This window comes from Psittacula echo (genome assembly GCF_963264785.1).
Source record: "Psittacula echo genome assembly, chromosome: 1".
NCBI classification, from domain to species: Eukaryota; Metazoa; Chordata; class Aves; order Psittaciformes; family Psittacidae; genus Psittacula; species Psittacula echo.
In genome coordinates this window covers 49,520,776-49,538,329 of record NC_137735.1, presented here as the reverse complement: position 1 = coordinate 49,538,329, position 17,554 = coordinate 49,520,776, and the positions used below count along the sequence as shown (strand labels likewise).

Genomic DNA, 17,554 nt, shown 5'->3' with positions numbered 1-17,554 from the left:
GAGGCTACTTCCAGCTATCTGTAAAAGGTCTCATCTACTGTGTGCTCTTGATGCAGGTGGTCTGTAGCAAACACCCACAAGTGTCACCCTTGCTGGTCTGCCCTTTAATCTTGATCCATAAGCTCTCAACTTGCTCTTCATCCACCCTGAGACAGAGCTCCAGATATTCCAGGTGTTCTCACACACAAAGGGCAACTCCACCACCTGGTCTGTCTTTTCTAAAATGCATGTAGCCATTGATGGCAACATTCCAGTCATATGAGCTATCCCACAACGTCTCTGTGGATCTGTCTTTGATTTACAATGAGATCAAAGCCCTGTGACCGCACGTAGGTCTCTAGTTCTTCCTGCCTGTTTTCCATACACGGTGCGTACAAGCATTTCAGAGGAGCATTGGAGCATGTCTGTTCTCCCAGGGGGTACAAGAGGATACCCTGTAGTCATGTCCTGTAGGCACTTCCTTGGCTGCATGCACTTACTGGAGGTATACCCACTCAACCCTTGTTTTGCTTTGTGTGTGTGTGGTCCTTATAACTCACCCCTTCTTCCACCTTTTACTAGTTTGAAGCTCTCCTTGCCAGGTTTGCCAGTCTGTTGGCAAAGACACATGTGCCTGGTTGAGTGAACTGGTGGAATCAGGTTGGTTAGCTGTCAGGCAACAGGTACATCTGGCTGATGGTCCCCCTTTCTCAGTCATTCAAGAAGCAGAAGTAACACTGATGAGTGGATAGATTAACATGTAAGGTTTGTGGTGATAGCCAGCCAAATTGAGACTTGAGTGGGAAAGAAAACATTTCAAGTTTCCCTGCATCACTCAACCATGCCTAGGTTTTCGCAAAGAAACATGCCTTTTTCTATTCTGTAGAATATTTGTACTGGTATACGCTACTTGTAAGCTGAATGAGCCCTAAGCTGACAAAATACGAAGCTCTTCAAAAGATAATGTGGACCTCTTTGTTTTGGTGGACATCTCTGAGTACCATTTGTTTATTAAGGAAGTTTTTGAGTGAGGTTTCTCTCTTCTCTGGAAGAGTAAGTTCATGCAGTATTAAATAAAAGAAAGTACTGTAAATGTTTTAAATACCTCCTGGGTTGTTTGGTGTTTTTTATGATAAGCTCATGGAAACATCTTTGTCATCGTTTCAACTATGACATTTTAACTATAAACTCAGAGTTAGCTTCTTCAAAAAGTTCTGCATCTTGACTACCTAATTACTCAAATGGGTATAAATTACCCTGATTATTTACATGTTCATTTACGTGTTCAACATAGCTTGGGATGCTGGAAGTTTTTCTTTTTCCTCCTTGAGAAGATGAGTGAAGCACCCAGAAAAGCAAGATGAGCTGTGCTAAGGATATGTATCTTTACTCCATGTCAATGCATATGGCATCTTGGTGTGGAGCAGTCCCTGTTCTTCAAGAACATTGAAAGATTAGAGTCACCATACCACATCAGACCTTTAGAATATATGGTATATTTATCTTTTATCTTTGAACCCAAGAACTTCTGACAGCTCACAAGGAGATGAAGCATCTCTATGATGCAGCGAGTCATTTATGAAGAATCTTGGCTCTTTTATGTGTGGGATGATGCCACTTTGACTGGTCAGCTTGTGCCTCTAGGGGAAAGGTTTTCTTGCACTTTCTTCAACACCCATCATGATGTGTATTTATACTGGTCATAAAACTGACTAGTCACTAATAAAACTGCAAACACAGTTCCTTGTATCTGAACTTTCTGAGACAGCAAAACTTGAAAGCTTAATGCAGGATGTGTGGTGTAATAATTCCTTGTAGCTGTCCACTCTTTGCTGTTTTGATTATCCTTTATTGGGATTATCCCTTTGTCAGTAGCATCTGATACTATTTTACTTGTATTTTGCTGAGAATAAAGATGCATTTTAAATTACAGAGTAGCAGACTTTGGCAGAACCCATGCTTTCAGCAGCTGTAGCCTGTAACTGTAACCTAACAGCCCACAACATAAACATACCTGGTTCAGGCTGAATCTGATCTTTGTCAAATGCAGTTTGGGGTTAGGCTTCGCCAGATGAAAATGTTTCAGGAGACAGATTTGTTCTTCAACCAGAACGTTCCTATTTTTCTGGGTTGTCCTTGGATTTAATGGTGTCATCTTCTGAAGTGAAGCTTTTTATGGATTTACAAAGATTCATGGATTTCTCTTTGGCAGGCCATATGGGTTAGATTTTGCCTGGGACAAAATGTTCCTTTGACACATGCCACACCATTTTAGGCATCACAGTTTACAGCAATTAATATGTTTAGTTAGCTGGATAAATGAGAATGTAAAAGGGAAAATTACAGAATCACAGAGTGATTGAGGTTGAAGGGACCTCTGTGGGTCATCTTGTCCAACCACACTGCTCAGCCGGGATACCTAGAGCCAATTGCACAGGGATTGTGCATGATGAGAGAGCTTTTGAATACCTCCACAGACAAAGGCTCCAAAACCTCCCTGGGCAACCTGTGCCAGTGCTTGGTCATGGTCACAGTGAAAAAGTGTTTCCTTATGTTCAGAGGGAACTTCCTGTGCTTCAGTTTGTGCGCATTGCCTCTGGTCCTGTCACTGGGCACTACTGAAAAGAATCTGTCTGCATCCTCTTTGCCCTCGCCCTTCAGGTATTGGTACTCTTTGATAAGATTCTTCCTGAGCCTTCTCTTCTGTAGGCTGAACAGTCCCAGCTCTCTCAGCCTTTCCTGAGAGAATAGATGCGCAAGTCCCTTCATCATCTTCATGGCTCTTCATTGGACTCTCTCCTGTATGTCCACATCTCTTTTGTAGAACAATGGGGAGCTCAGAACTGGTCCCAGCACTCAAGGTGTGGCCGCACTAGTGCTGAGTAGAGAATAAGGGTCACTTCCCTTGACTTGCTGGTAGCACTCCTCCTAATGCAACACAGGACACCTCTGACTGCCTTTGTGGCAAGGGGCATGTGGCTGACTCATGGTCAGCTTGTCTGCCAGGACCCCCAGGTCCTTCTCTGCCAAACTGGGTAGACTCCAGCACATAGTGGTTGTTCCTCCCCAGGCACAGGAGTTTACACTTCCCCTTGTTGAACTACTTGAGGCTCTTGTCAGCCTGTCAAGGTAGCTCTGGATGGTAGCATGACCTCTGGCATGTCAGTCACTCCTCCTAGTTTTGTGTCATCTGCAGACTTGCTAATGGTATACTCTGCCTCATCATCCAGATCATTAAGGCTAGTTATTTGCCTCCAACTAGAGTTTGTAACAATGATCAAACAAATAAGGAATGAAGTCAGGTTAACTTAATGATTGTTGTTAAATCTGAGGGGGAAAAATTAATAGAAGTGGCTGTGAGCCAAAACACAAACAGAATACTGTTTCCAAAAGTCTTCTTGAGAAAAGCAAAACAGCCGCTGTACAAGATGGTATTTTAATGAATAGGCAATGGCTTTCTTTTTGTTAGTACTTTCAAGAACATGATGAGATGAAAACAACTGCCTTCTAGCTAAGGGTTGTCCTTATCTGGGGAGTGGGGGAGATTCTTCCGCTCAAGACCTTTGTAAACCTCACTTGAATCATTCAGGGGAATGGCTGTTCTGGAGGCAAAATGCAAATGAGGGTGTGCTGCACAGCTAACTACAAACCTCCTACAGTACTTGGTACAGAGTGTAACAAGATACAGCCTGTAGAAATGTGTTACAACATGCAACAAGTTTCCTCAGGGGCTTTTGTTGTTGTTGTTGTTGTTGTTTCCTTTTAAACTAATGCTTGAACTTCTTATAGATTTCTTGTGCGCCTTTGTAATAGCCCTCCCAGGGGGTTCACTGGCTATCCTCCCCATCCCCCGGAGGATAAGGTGGCTCGTTAGGCTGAGCACAAAAAGGGGTGTATTGAAGAAAATTAGAATAGCCTTTATAAGATACTTGTCTTTTTTTCTCTCTCTTTTCTGTCATTTGACAACTAATATGCTTGTCGTCCCAGTATTGTGTTGATAATGAATAACTTATAGCACTGCAGTTTTGCAAGGTATTGTCACTTTGTACGGTATTGCTCTGTCAAACGTCATTGCATGAAACATATGCATGTGCATGTACAAAGAAATCTGCCAAAAAATGATCTCTTGTGAGCTTCACCACCCAAAAAGTGTTTAGGCTGCCTCTGTACATAGTTCTTTAATGTGCTTAGTAAGGAATTCAAATTACACAAGTCTTTGTCTACCCATGGGCACATCTTCATCTCAGAGGCACCCCAGTGAAGTGCTGTTGTTATGATAGTTGTGCAGGTGGCTTTTTCACAGGGTAACTAAAAACTGTAGAATGAGATCAGTGAACATTTTTCCTTCCTACTGTTAATAAAGATTAAAAACATATTACTGAAATGAAAAAATTTATTTAACTTTTTATATATATGGGTTCAAGGAATACATTTTGCTGCATGGAATCGGAGAAAATCTCAAGCTGGAATGGACTCACAAGGATCATCGAGTCCATGCTGCTCAATGTGTTTTTATACAGATGCAACTGAAAGCAGTTTTGCACTGAAACTGAATGTAAGTTTAATTTGGAGATAAGTTGCCATTACTTGGAGACTGTATTGCTAAAGAAATAACTGCAATGCTATGATACTGTTTTCCAAAGCTGTCAAAATACTAGCTTATAAATCATCTGAAACATTGGTTCCTTCCACTTCTTAATGATTTTGAGGTACCCTGGAAATGCAGTGATAATTCTAATTTGAATATGATCTTTCAAGCAGAATTTTCTTGCAGAGCTTATATGTGATTGGCACGCCTTTTGTTGGAAGTGCCTGCATCCAAGTGATCTTTTATTGCCAGAAAATGAGAAGAATTGCAGACTGTACGAAAACTTTTTTTTTTCCTTTTAGAGCACCAGAATAATAAATAGGGGTTTTTTATGGAATTTTCCAGTATAAGGAGCTTCTGTAAATGAGTTTTCATGAATAATTTGCACAGAGGGAATCTGATACATGCTGTTCGGCAGATGCTGCCTGTTTCCTAGTGCTTCTTGTTGCGTAAGGCAGATTTTACTACTGCAGTATCCAGTAGCAAAATTATTTAGTTTTGTTAATTGCAATCTTAAAATCAGGATGCACATAGTGTGGTAGTGGTGGAAAGGCTGGCTTCCTGCTGTTTTCCAGGCTTCAGTTGCTGCTGGCATATATGTTACATCACAGAAGTTGCCCGTTTTGATTAGATCCGCGTGTACTTCTGTAAAGTACTAACATGACAGTGTAGGAGCTGTTTTAGTTTAGAGGTCTGTGCATACGTGTAGTCACCATTTCTTGTAACTCTGGTGAAGAGCTTTTCTGGTGTTCATGGCATCAGCTTTAGCAGGTGGCAGTGAAGTAGCACCAAAGGCCACATTGAGAGATGTTCAGGTGCAGACACGAGATAACTGTCACCTTCAGATACAGAACAGCTAAATGAGGGACTGCAAGTTTTCAGGGGGAAAGAAAGGCTTAACAGCCATTCTGGCAGAATTTGGTGCCTCCAAGTCCTAGGCCCTGCTGCCTCCTGTTGTGAGTCTCTCCTGTAATGCTACCATGTGTAGATCCCTGCCTCCCCTCCTCCCTGCAGACATGGTCTTCCCCTTTTAAATCACAGCACTACTGAAGTTGTGTAGCAGCTGAGAGCCATGGCTTGATGCCTGTGTGCTGTATGCCGAGTTTCCATGGTGTCAAGTCAGTGACTGCTGCAGGCAGTGGGCTGACATAGTATCGATTCAGGCCAGTGGCGGTCCAAAGGTGAGATGTTGACTCCAGGCAAAATGCCCGGTGATGTTAGCAAAGGCAGGATCTCACCAAAAGCATGCAGTCCAGAGGCTGAAGCTGGGAAGCTCTCTTAATGTATCTCTCTGGTTTGCCTTTGCCTCTGGTATATGTGTTATTTTTCAGTAAGAAGCAGCTTTCTGTCCCATGAAACTTCTCAACACACACAAAGCATTAGAACACAAAAGTAAGTGAAACAAAGCATTATGAAACAGGAAGCACCAAGAATTTTCCTAAAAATCTTAGGGTAAGCCAGGTAAGAAAAGGGTTCAAGAGTGATCCAGAAAGTCTGACTTACTGTCCAGCAGATTTGTAGAAACTGCAGCAGGCAGCAGAATTAATCAACAAATGGATAATTGGAGTCATTGCGAAGCACCAGCATTACTTCTTTAGAGAAAAAAATTGTCACAGAGGAGCCAGTGAGCATGTGAATAGGTGTAGTCAATGTAGTGCACTTGAATTTTCAAAAGGTTTTGATAGGATTAGCAAAGGTTTTTAAAGAAGCAAAGATGTCTTGTGTTAAGAAGAAAATACTTTTTAGGATTAATAATTAGAAAGCAGTAAAAATACATGGTTGGTTTATGAGAAAAAGACTTTTTATGGATTAATAATTAGAAAGCAATAAAAATATATGATCATTTTATCAGTGGAGAGAGGGTTCCTTGGAGTCCCTTAGGGAATCTGTGCTATTCAACTACTTCAATAATGACCCAGAAGGAGTTTGAAGGTGCTGATATTAGAAACTTACTCAAGGTAGGAAAAACTAAAAGCTGGCTACAGGGACTTAGAGAAGGCTCCTAATTTACTCTGTAATGGCTGAAAAGAATTACAAGTTGAATTTCCATCACTGTATGGTAACTAATGGCCACAAACCACAAATTATATAAATGTGTACACTGATGAGCTCCAAATTAGATCTTGTTTTCAGAAAAGAGATCTTGATGCTGCTGAAACATCACGAAGCTGTCAGATCAGTAAGCAATTATGAAAGGAAATAAAATGCTGGGTTTTGATAAGAAGTCATCATTAAATCTGCCTACATATATAATGCTGCCTGCAGCTCTGGCTACGGAAGGTGAAAAGGTGTAGAGAAAAGCAGCAGAAAGAATCAAACACATCAGAATACTTCTGTAAAATTAGAGACTATATAAACTGGTTTTTTTTTTTTGTCTGATAAGAGACAACTGCTGGAGTAGTATAAAGTCAAGAATGGTATGGGAAAAGTGAGTGAAGAACAATTATTTGCAAATTCTCATAATTCAGAAACAAGGGAAAGAATATCTGTCACCATATCTAAATACAAATACTTTCTTATATAACTTTAATTAGTGTGTAACAATGTTGTTGTGAAATGTGATGTGAAACTCCCAGCCATAGGATCTTGCAAATGCTAAAAATAACAGTGAACACAGGAGAAAACTGAGTGTAATCACAAAGGTTAGGCTCAATGTTTGCTTATAACACAGTGAACCAGGTGCAACCTCTTAATCTAAAAAAAGCTCCAAAGCACAGATTGCTAAAAGCTGTGGCAATGCATGAGGGACAGACCTCTGAACTTGCTGTCTTTCTCCCCTAAGCATCCTTTATCTGCTGCTGATACTGGACACCTATCTGATGCAGCACTGTCTCCTCTTGTGTTCTGTATGCTTCTGCTGAAAGGGCAGAGCAAGACCCCTGGCTTCATGTAGATGGGCTCAGTGATGCTTGGAAACTGTCTTGGATTTGGGGAGCTGAACTTCCAGCTCTGTGTCCTGGCTGCCTCAGCAAGGAACATGAATACAGAATGTTCACAGTCTAAGAAATTTCCTTCCAGGGCACATGTTGACATCAGTTGAAATTAAAAAGGATAGGAGAAGAGGTGTATGATTGCCTTTACCATCTGTTTCTCTAGCTGTGTCAAGAGGCAAATCAAATTCAATGGGAAGTTTTCTGTGATTCAGAAAATAACTTTCTGTTTATTTTACTTACTCTGCTTTTTTAAATCTTGCTCTTACCTGTGTTCTTTCCATAGACACACCTTTATTTTTCTTTAAATAGTCTTTATCAAACAGAATGTCTGATTCATATGTATTTTATAGTATTATTTCTCACCTTGTCATATTCTTTGTTGTTTATACACTGGTATGGAATGTCTTTTTGTTAGATTATCTGAAAAGGCTGCTCTGTCCTTTCTTCCTTTCATGTTTCATTTTTCTATCTCTTTACTTCTGTAGATGACAAAGTCCACAATGGAAGGATCCGGCCAAACATGTCTAATGCCCCAACCAGGCCTATCAGATGGAATACCTCAGGTCAGCCTCCGATTGACAGATGGTGGTTCATGTTGGAAGGAGATGGATTTAACAGATGAAATTTCCTTCATTAACAGTGATGTGTTTTTCTCCAGGTTAGTGCTCCTTTTTTAATTTGTGTTTGTTCTGTACCTGCACCTCCAGCTCTGAACATTTTGAACATGATGCTTACAAAGTTAGCATGCTGGGGTATAAGGCAGATTAACATGCATATCCCTGTTGAAGCCACACATTCCAACAGGTTCCTTACAAAGCCAGCTCTGTGCTTTAGTTTGCCTTCCCATTATCAATTTTCAAGCATATGAAGGTGGGCTGGTTGGTGAAGGAGTGCAGATGGACAGGACTGATCTAAGATCAGGCACTAGAAATTACACCGAGCACTAGATGCAACCAAAATGTAAGGTGGTGTAGTAGTAGTTAAGCATGTTTGGTCTTCCCAGTTTAGGTCTTAACAGATGGCTGATTTTATTCCTATTCTTAATCCAAAAAGGAAGGGGCTTTTGAGGGTTTTTTCTTTCTGGCAGGAATAATGAGAAGTACTAGTGTTGTCCAGACAAGACAGAGAATAGAGTACTTGTCTGTATATGTCTGAATTCATCTGTAAGAGTCCGTCTGTCTAGAGCATCTAAAAGAGTATCTTGAGTTTTGATTGTTGGCACTATATCAGTGAAGCAAACAGGTAATGGACAGTTTAGTTTGTTTTAAAGTTCTTCACTGAACATTTCGCTGAACCAGTGTATTTTTGTTGTTTTCAGCATATTGAATTGAGTCTATCATTCCCTTTCTTCTTGTGTCTAGTGCAGCGCATGAAGGATTCAGGTTACTGTGGGAAATTGCTGTATGCTACTGAAATATGGGATTGGCCTAATGTGGGAAATAGTGCTATTTACATGTCATGAAACACGACACCACAGCGTCTCTGCATACCAACGCAGAACACAAAGCAGAGGCAGTGCTGCCAGACACGTAACTGAGTGACTTCACTGTGTCAGCAGGAGACGCGTGCTATTCTCAGCACTCACACAGACAGACAGCGCTCACCTTATGAGTTTGCAAATTATGCACTAGCACCAGATTTTGGTTATAATAATGGTGGGATGAGTTAGGAAATGATGCAGTAACACCAGATTTTGAATTGTGATGGTGGTGAAACACAGATGCCAAATCTGGTTTCTAGCCCTTGCAGGCACACATGCTCTTTAACTTCTGCCTGCATCAGCTGTGTGGCTTACTGTCCCCAGGCCTGCCCCTAAGACTCCTGCAGCCAGAAAGCATCAGGTTCATTTACACATCTTCATTAATTCAGGTCATTTTAACTGAGATGAGTGAGGAAACTATTGCCGAAGTAGGTCAGCTGGCAAAACTGAAAAGGCAGTACAGTTCTACCAGCAAGAAAGGGCCCAGCAGTTGGGGCTGGGTCAGATGTTACAGCCTCTTGCATTGGTACTCTGGAGCTTGGCAGAGAGTGTGCCCCTGCCCATACTCCATTACATGTTACAAGGTGTAAAGGGAAATCAAGTTGAAACAAAGAACTTATGAATTTCGTGTCTGGGACGGTATGTGTGACTGATGTACTTCATGAGGTGCCCCAAAAAAATGTGATTCTTTTAGGAGAACAGTCCTCAAAAAACAATTATTTGCTGTAGGAATTCATACTTTCCCATCAATCTGTGATTACTTAGAAGAGTACTGTTGAAGTATGGGACAGTTAGGCCAGCTAGTAACTCAGAACCATGCAGCCACTTGCGCAGGATGTTAAGCACCAAATGAGATGTGTTTGTAATTAGGCAGAAGCCTAATCTCAATGCTCAAGCCTTTAGATGATCTTTCATCTCTGTCTGCATCTCTTATTTTACCTGGGAAATTAATAAGCTGTAGACATTAATTCTTCTGTAATCCCATTTTTTTCGATAGTGCCCTAATTTTCTGTCCTATGTCACACATTTGTACATACTTACTTAACTGAGAATCTGCACTGCTGTTAGCTTCCAGTACCTCTGTCAGTGATCTAGTGCTGCTCCCAAAGAAGGAGTAGATAGTGCTTGCTGTTTTCGATCCTGCTCCAGGATGCCAGGTTATTGGGCAGGGCAGGATGGAGAGGAGGCCCTGGACCATCCCTAAGAGGGAAGAGAGGTCTCTTGCAGACCTAATACACTTGGGGGACAGCTGTCTGTACAACAGTCAGAAACAGATTCTCTGTCGTTAATGGAGTGCTCTGATATATCAAGAGTGTTTTTAAACACGCTGTTGGCAGCCTTGTGTCACTCCTGTGTAACCTAGGCTCACATTGAGATATTACCTGATATCATCTCAGTGCAAGGCTACATTAGGAGTTTTCACCTTTTTCAGCAAAAGGACTCTGGCATCTGACCTAGATTATAAAGTGCTTTGCAAACACGCTACTGTTCTTGTTGAGGAGGGTTGTGTCACAAAGTACTAACAGTTCTTAAATAAATGTTATCATTAATTATACGTAATTATCTGATACATTTTAGTGAAATGACTGTATCTGCTCAGCTATCATATGATCTTTGTTAGAAAAGAATAAAGGTTGTTCTTGGCAATGATAATCATTTGCTGTCTCATGAAAACGCCTATGGTTTGTTCCCTTTCTATGCTCAGATACTGTGATATGGGTGGATTAGAAGAGGGTGAAGGGCTGCACAGAACAGTAGATACAGAACTCCACCTTTAGCAGGCTCACAAGTGTAACAGTGAAGAAATAGCTGCACACAGTAAGCCTGTAAGCCCCCCTCCCCTCCCACAGCTGTAATCTTTAATATATTTTCAGTCCATTTCATTTGATGCTAGAGCAGAGGCCTTTAGGGAGAAAGTGAAAGGTTTCTGGTTGATTAGTTAATTTTGATACTATTTAAAATACCCCTCAGCATGTGTCTTCATACAGTTAACCTTAAAATGAAGATCTGCATACTAAGTAGCAGCTACAGTTACGACTGTGTCTTCTAAAATAGCTTACCAATTCTTTAAACATTGAAATCATGTTATGCCTCCTAACAGGTATGATTCCTTATGGCAGGAAATTTTTGAAGGTGCTGCTGTCATTTGAAATATGTGATACATCAGTAGCAGTCAAAACATAGTGCAGAGCATAAAATCTGTATCACCTTCTGTTCACAAGTGTTATCCTAAGAAAATTGTATTTGTAAAGTTGATATGTTCTTTTTTTCTCACCAGAATAGGTGGATTAACTATATGTACCTATAATCCCCACTAGCACATAATGTATGTGTTCTCTTGAAAGTTGCCTCATTATTACATCTGTATGCCAAGGACAAACTGTTCATTAGGCACTAGCAGGAAACCATACCTGTAATGCAGTGTGAGTAAATCTCAAAACAGTGGAGAAAGAAAGGAAGGGACAGGAGACAAGAGTTCTCTGAGAGAAGCATGAAAGTCTGCAGGCAATATGCAGCCTGATATGTATTTCTGTGAGGCTTATCTCATTTTTGCAAGAGCTCCTGTGGAGAGCTTTAAAGCAGGGCAGCCAAGCTTTCAGACCATAGGAACCACACGCATACTTTACTTGGTTGACAGCCACAAGACCCACACTGCAGACCTCATGAGCCAGAGGAGGCAGCAGCTTTGGGACTAGGTGGAAGGGACCAGCGCTCCCTGGGATCTTACTAGACCTTTAGTGAGAGGGAGCTAGGATGGGCTTGCAGCTCTGTGAAGCTCAGAGTCCCTTTTTGGGTCCCTCTTTCTTTCTGCTATCTAGGACAAAGTCTGCTCAAAACTCTGGTTCAGAAGGGGTATACATAACTGCAGTAGAAACTGGAATGATTTTGGATCTGCCTGGAGGTGCTAAAACTCAGTGCTTCAAATAACATTCAAATGGATTTTACTTCAGGGACAGGATATATTAAGATGTAAGTGAATACAAAGGTAGGAGGGCCTCTTACAAGCAATGCTCTTAGCCTTTTGTGCCAAACTTCATATACAAGCAAAGAGATAGCCTTCAGGCAGGAGGGAAAATGCTTCCTGCAGCCAGGATGTGAGGCAAGGGATCATTGATGATGAGCAGAAATCTCTTGGCTTATGCTGGCTCAGAGGTGCCTGCTGTCTGCAGACTTTTGTTGTCAATGTCCTGGATCTTTTGCTCAGGAAAGGGCACTAAAATATGCTTTGCTGTTGTATATGGCTGTTCTACCTGGAGCTGCATCTCTTTGCAGTTCTGGTACTGTTTTGAAGGAGCATCCCTCAGTGGGAGGGCACCCTGCAGTTTGCAATGCTGTTATATATTGATCAGAGGAGTGCAGCCAGGTACCCTTTGTTGCTAGTAGTGGTCAAGTGCTGGGTTATGGGCGCATGTATGGTAGTCAAACTTTGTGAAAAACATTGCGCAGTTCCCGAAAACCAAAGCTTAGAGCAATGACTGCAGTTGTTCAGTAAGCAGGCTGCCTTCTCCAGTACTTTCTACCTTGTCTTTGTGTGCCAAAGATCATAAATTCCTGTTTGTGGCTGCAGTCACACCTGCAGTGAGATTTGCCAGCACAGATACCCGGTGCCAGCTTTCTAACATGTTCATGTTCTCAAAGGGAAGGTTTGTTTATATCAACCTTTTGTTCACAGAGATCCTTATATCTGGCCTATGTCCTGCAAATCAAGGCTTCACGTGCTGTAGTCGCCTCCCTAAAGTAAGGGTTGGGTTAATGTACCCTGCTGCACCCTCTTAATGACACTCCATGTTCTCGCTGTTAATTGTCGAGGTATAAAAACACATGTATTTGTACACTGAGAAGTTTGTGCTTACTATAAACACTTCCCTTATTTGTTGGCTTTTCTTTTAGCAGCTGCGGTTTAAAACCAAGACAAGCTAAAACTTACTGTTATTATCTGGCATGTGATAAGAACTTGGGTGCCTGTTGTTGCCAGAACAAATTAAGCAGAGGGGGGCTGGTGTTGTTTGCTTAGCTGACTATTTTTGTTTAGGTTTGGGGTTTTTTTGTTTTTGAAGTCTTTCGTGCCAGTACATTCAGTCCCTAACCAAAGCAATAATTTACTTATCACTCAGGAGCCTTGCTGCCAGGTTTACGTAAGGGATTGCAGCCAGGCAGCTGACAAGGCTGCCCTGGACTCTATAGCCATGGACTTTTCAGCAAAACGGCTCAGGAAAGGAGCAAAGGTCTGGAATGAGGCTAGTGAGGAGGTGGTGAGGGCAGTTGCCTTCTGCATCATTCGGCAGCAGCTTCTGGTGGGCCCTGCTCTGAGCCCTCAGAGAGGATTTTCTGTGTGTAAAGTATTATTGCTGTTTGTCACTGTCTCTCTTTAGGTTGTGTTGAGTTAATTTTTCCAAGCTGACTCACTTAACTTTGAGAGTACATTTGTCTCCACCCTCCTATGCAATCAATTCCCTTCTTTCTTGCATTGTGAGATGCTGGCAGTAGGAACTGCCTTACATAATGAGTTGTTAAGAAAAGCATTCAGTTTTCTAAAAAACACAGCCACAAAGAAATGTGATTTATGTGTCTCACCAAGGTAGGTGACTGTGAATGGCAAGTCAGGTGTGGTCTGAGCTCTTCCAGGGTTTTTCTCCCCTGTAGGTAGAGATGTAATGACAGACACAGAAACATGTAATTATGTAGATCTTTTTCCATGCGAGTCACCTGGGTGGATTTCAGTTTACTTTTTCAAGCATGTGCCCTCTCTTTTCCACCCTGCACAAGTTACTCCTTTAGGTTAGGCTTTGTCCATTTCACTATTCAAACCTTCCCTGTTGACCTCTAGCCATATTATCTTTGCCTCTCTATGCAAAGAGAGTGACAAATTATGACTTGTGGGATCGAAAACATTTTGAATCTGATGCCCTGTCATGTGCCACAGAAGCAGAGGTTCATCTTGGAAGCAACAAGAATCATAAATGAAACAAAGATCTGTTGAAAGATGTAGAAAGCAGCACTTTAATGCCATAACGTGCATATGGAAACAAAAGTTGTTCTTTCGGTCCATGAGCCAAGTATATTGGCTTTTCCTGTTTCCTGGGACAGCATCCAGCAGCCTTAAAAACCAGAAAGGAACTACAGTAAGTTCACAGCAATTGTGTAACAAAGCTGAAAAAAGTTACTCCCTTTCTGTATCTCAGGCATTGCCCTCTCAGCTGGAAGGATTCTTTCTTTTGTAATCTCATTCCATTTTTTGTGTCTGCTTTCACTGTGAGGAGAAAGTCCCTTCATCTCATGAGGCTGGTGGCTTTCTGGTACCAACTGGGTCAGATAATGGTCTTTGAAGTGGGTAATAAGGTGCAAACGTCTGTGAAAATTCTAAAGTAATTTTCAAGCACAAGGATCATTGGCCTCTTATGGGAGAACATGCAGTGGATAAGGAATTTAAGCCAGCCCTGGAAATCTTTGAGCTTTCAATATTGGTGTTCACAAAACCCAAGACACCCATCACCAACCTGTCTTACTGCAACTAGGATTTATTTTTTATTATTATTTATTTATTGATTATTGATTTATTTTTATTTATTATTGCAACAGAGCCTCTGTGCTGCCACTTGACATATTCTTGCTGCAGTGAGTAGTTCTCTCTCCTTTAACTTCCTCAGCTTGTCTGTTGAAGTGGCTGGTGCATTGTTCAGCTAAGGAGGCTCAGCAGTGCATGCCTTGTTTCCGGTAGCTTTGCAGAGCAAGCAGTTTTCTACCACCTGAAGCTGTGAGGTGCTCCTTCCTGTGCGGCTCCCCAGAGGGGACCTGGGCCTGCGTCCTGCAGGCAGTGCACAGGAAGATCAGTGGGCAGAGGTCACAGAGTTCTCAGCCAGGCTTGTTTGCTGCTGCCATTTCCCGGTTGAGCTGAAAGAGCTGTACGTTTGGACGCTGTGTTCAGCACGTTGCAGTGTAGGTTGTTGGAGTTCAGCTGAGACTTCCCATGACACACGTGTGTATTTTTAATCGAGGTGGTCAGCTGGCTGACTAATACAAAACGTCTGGGAGTGGCAGGGCAGGGTGTCACTCACTGCTCTTGTCACTTTGCTTGCATCTATTTGCCCCTGAGCTTTTTCACTGTTGTGAAATCCTCCTCTTTCATGGTCAGTGGCCATGAGAGATTTCCTCTCATTTTATCTGTTGAGGAATGTGATCCCAAGCTGACTGATTATCGACAAAGTGCACTTTCTCACACTGGCTCAGTGCCTTCCTCCTGTTCCAAGAGGGTTGCACTTAGGAAGTCTGAAGATAGTTCTGTTTCTGTACCAAAGCTTTCCTTTTCATTCTGCACCTGCTGTAAGAAGTGTATTCGCACTAGGGATGACTCCAAAGAGAAGCCACTAGGTAATGGCAAAGAAATTACTAAAGGCCATTTGGATGTTAATGACTTCCAGTCATTAAGGCTTTGACAGGACTACTGGAAACAGGAGATTCCACCACCGGTTCCACAGGCCCTTTCACAGTTTCCAAGCTCTCAGCATTCAGAAAGTTTGAGTCATGTAGGGAGGGATTAACATCTAGTAAAATAACATTTTTATTGTATTGTAAACCATCCTGCATTATGGTTAGGAACCACCTAACCACCATGAAATGATGACTCTCTTGGGAGCACTGTTAACAGTGCACCATGTTTTATAAAGTTTATAGATGTTTCCTTCAAAAAAAAACCCAAATGAAAACAAAAAAAAACACCCAAAAATTCCAGAAAGTGTCAAATTAGGGGGGAAAAATAATAATCAAGTGACCACCATTCTGAGAGGGCTACTGAGCATCACAGAAAATAAGTTTACTCCAAGCTCTCATTAGCTTTTGCTGGATTTATGCCCCTTCAGTAGAAAAACTTGGATTTTTTGCTGGGACAGTGAAAGGTGGGTTGGGAAGTTGCATGCTTACCTACCCTTTCTCTTGTTATTTTGAATGTTCCTGATAACTAAATACAGGCTTACACTGAGCTTTTGTTTCCCTTCAATATGCACTTTTGCCACTCCTAACATTGCTCAGACCGGCCTGCAGCAGGATAGGAGAGTGTTTGCACAGCCTAGACATGTATGGAGTGGTTAGACTCAAAGCTGATGTTGCATATAAAGGGCACAGCAGTGAGCTGAGCTGACTGAGCCCAGCATCATTGTATCTGGCAGCACATAAACAATAATTTGTGTTTCTTGATGTACTGCACAGCTGGGTGCAGGTAAAAGCCCTGGGACTGGCATGAGAGGGCTGTGCTCCAGCCAAATGCAGTCAGGTTTTAATAGATCTGGTCAGAGTTGTCTTTTAGCCAGGATGTCCTTTGCTTCAATGGCAGATGCATCTTGTAGCTCTAGGCAGAGAGATGGGAGTTGTTCTCATGCAGCTCACTCTTCTCTTAGTGCTTCCCAGCCAGACTCGGTGTCTTCCGCAGAGTCATCTTTTCCCACCACCTCTCTGGAGAGCCTGGCTGGCTGCTGGGGCACTTGTGCAGGAAGAGGACTCCTTTCAGTTACATCATTAGCTGAAGAAGAGGAGCTATTTCTAGGGGGTTTTTCTGGAGGGTAACTTTGCCAGGCTGCCTCTCTTGCCAGCACAGACAGCAGTTTATCTTTCAGTGGAGTGAAAAGCCACGTGCACCAAACATGAATGGCACGTCCTGCTCCTCCACTTTGCTCAGCCCCTTCTGATATGGTAGTTATTTTCAGAAGGCTTGGGATGAACTACAAGCATTTTGGTTGAAGATCCTTTAGAAAGCAGGAAACATGGTGGATGCAGAGGCATGGAGTTCAAAGGATAGTAATTCTGTAGGGAATTAGAAGGATATTTTTGGAAGGTGAGAAACTGTGGAACCAGTGACATTTTTGGTGGGGAGTATAAATAGTGCAGGTAGTACCAAGGGCTCATTTAAAAAAATTTAGAATCTTTTTGCTGAAGAATACTGTTTTCTTCAGTGTTTTCTGTGGCAAACATTTTCATTAGTTTGAAATAGCTGAATTTTTTTGTGCAGACCATTTTATAAGAACAGTGGTTATGGGGAGTGGGAGAAGTTTCATTAGACAATAATATTTAGGAATTGCATTAGGTTAGCAGAGCTTTGGAAAAAGCCTGCTTTGAAAATAACTTGTACATGACCAGACTTCTGTTTGTTTGCTTGCTCTCCCATGCTCTGGCACTTGAACTAAATGGTGCAAGTGAAGAACCTAGTGACCTGCTGCACAGCATGCTTTACCCCGTTCCCACAGCAGATTAGCTGGCACAACCATTCATTATTTGATGCTTTCCCAGAAAACCCTTTAGGAACCTACTCCCAGTCCTCCCCCTTCTCCAGGAGGGAGGCCAAGAAATAATTTCTGGGCTGTCCCATGGGGCGAGAGTCCTTTGGAACAAGTTAAAGCAGCTGACAAGCGGGTGTGGCAGTGCTTGCAAAGGACACTGCTGCTTAATGAAGAGCAGCCACAGTAGCTAATCCAGGTCTCCTGGGAGCTTGGGGTGTCCCTCTTGCTGAGAAATGTGCTTGCATGCTTATCTGTTGGCTGAGATCAGGAACTCTGAGAACCTGAAGCTCTGAGAAGCTTTCAGCTT

The 17,554-nt window shown here is 42.1% G+C and overlaps 1 protein-coding gene across 1 annotated transcript in view; it reads left to right on the top strand.

Annotated features, from left to right (window-relative positions):
- The window catches only part of FAM13A (family with sequence similarity 13 member A), a gene marked incomplete at both ends in the record, with an annotated part of 130,416 nt that overhangs the window by 49,185 nt on the left and 63,677 nt on the right, over positions 1-17,554 (top strand). Inside the window, one exon of the mRNA XM_080628694.1 lies at positions 7,986-8,158. Within this exon, the coding sequence (XP_080484820.1) occupies positions 7,986-8,158 (173 nt within the window). The remainder of the gene's footprint in view (positions 1-7,985; positions 8,159-17,554) is intronic.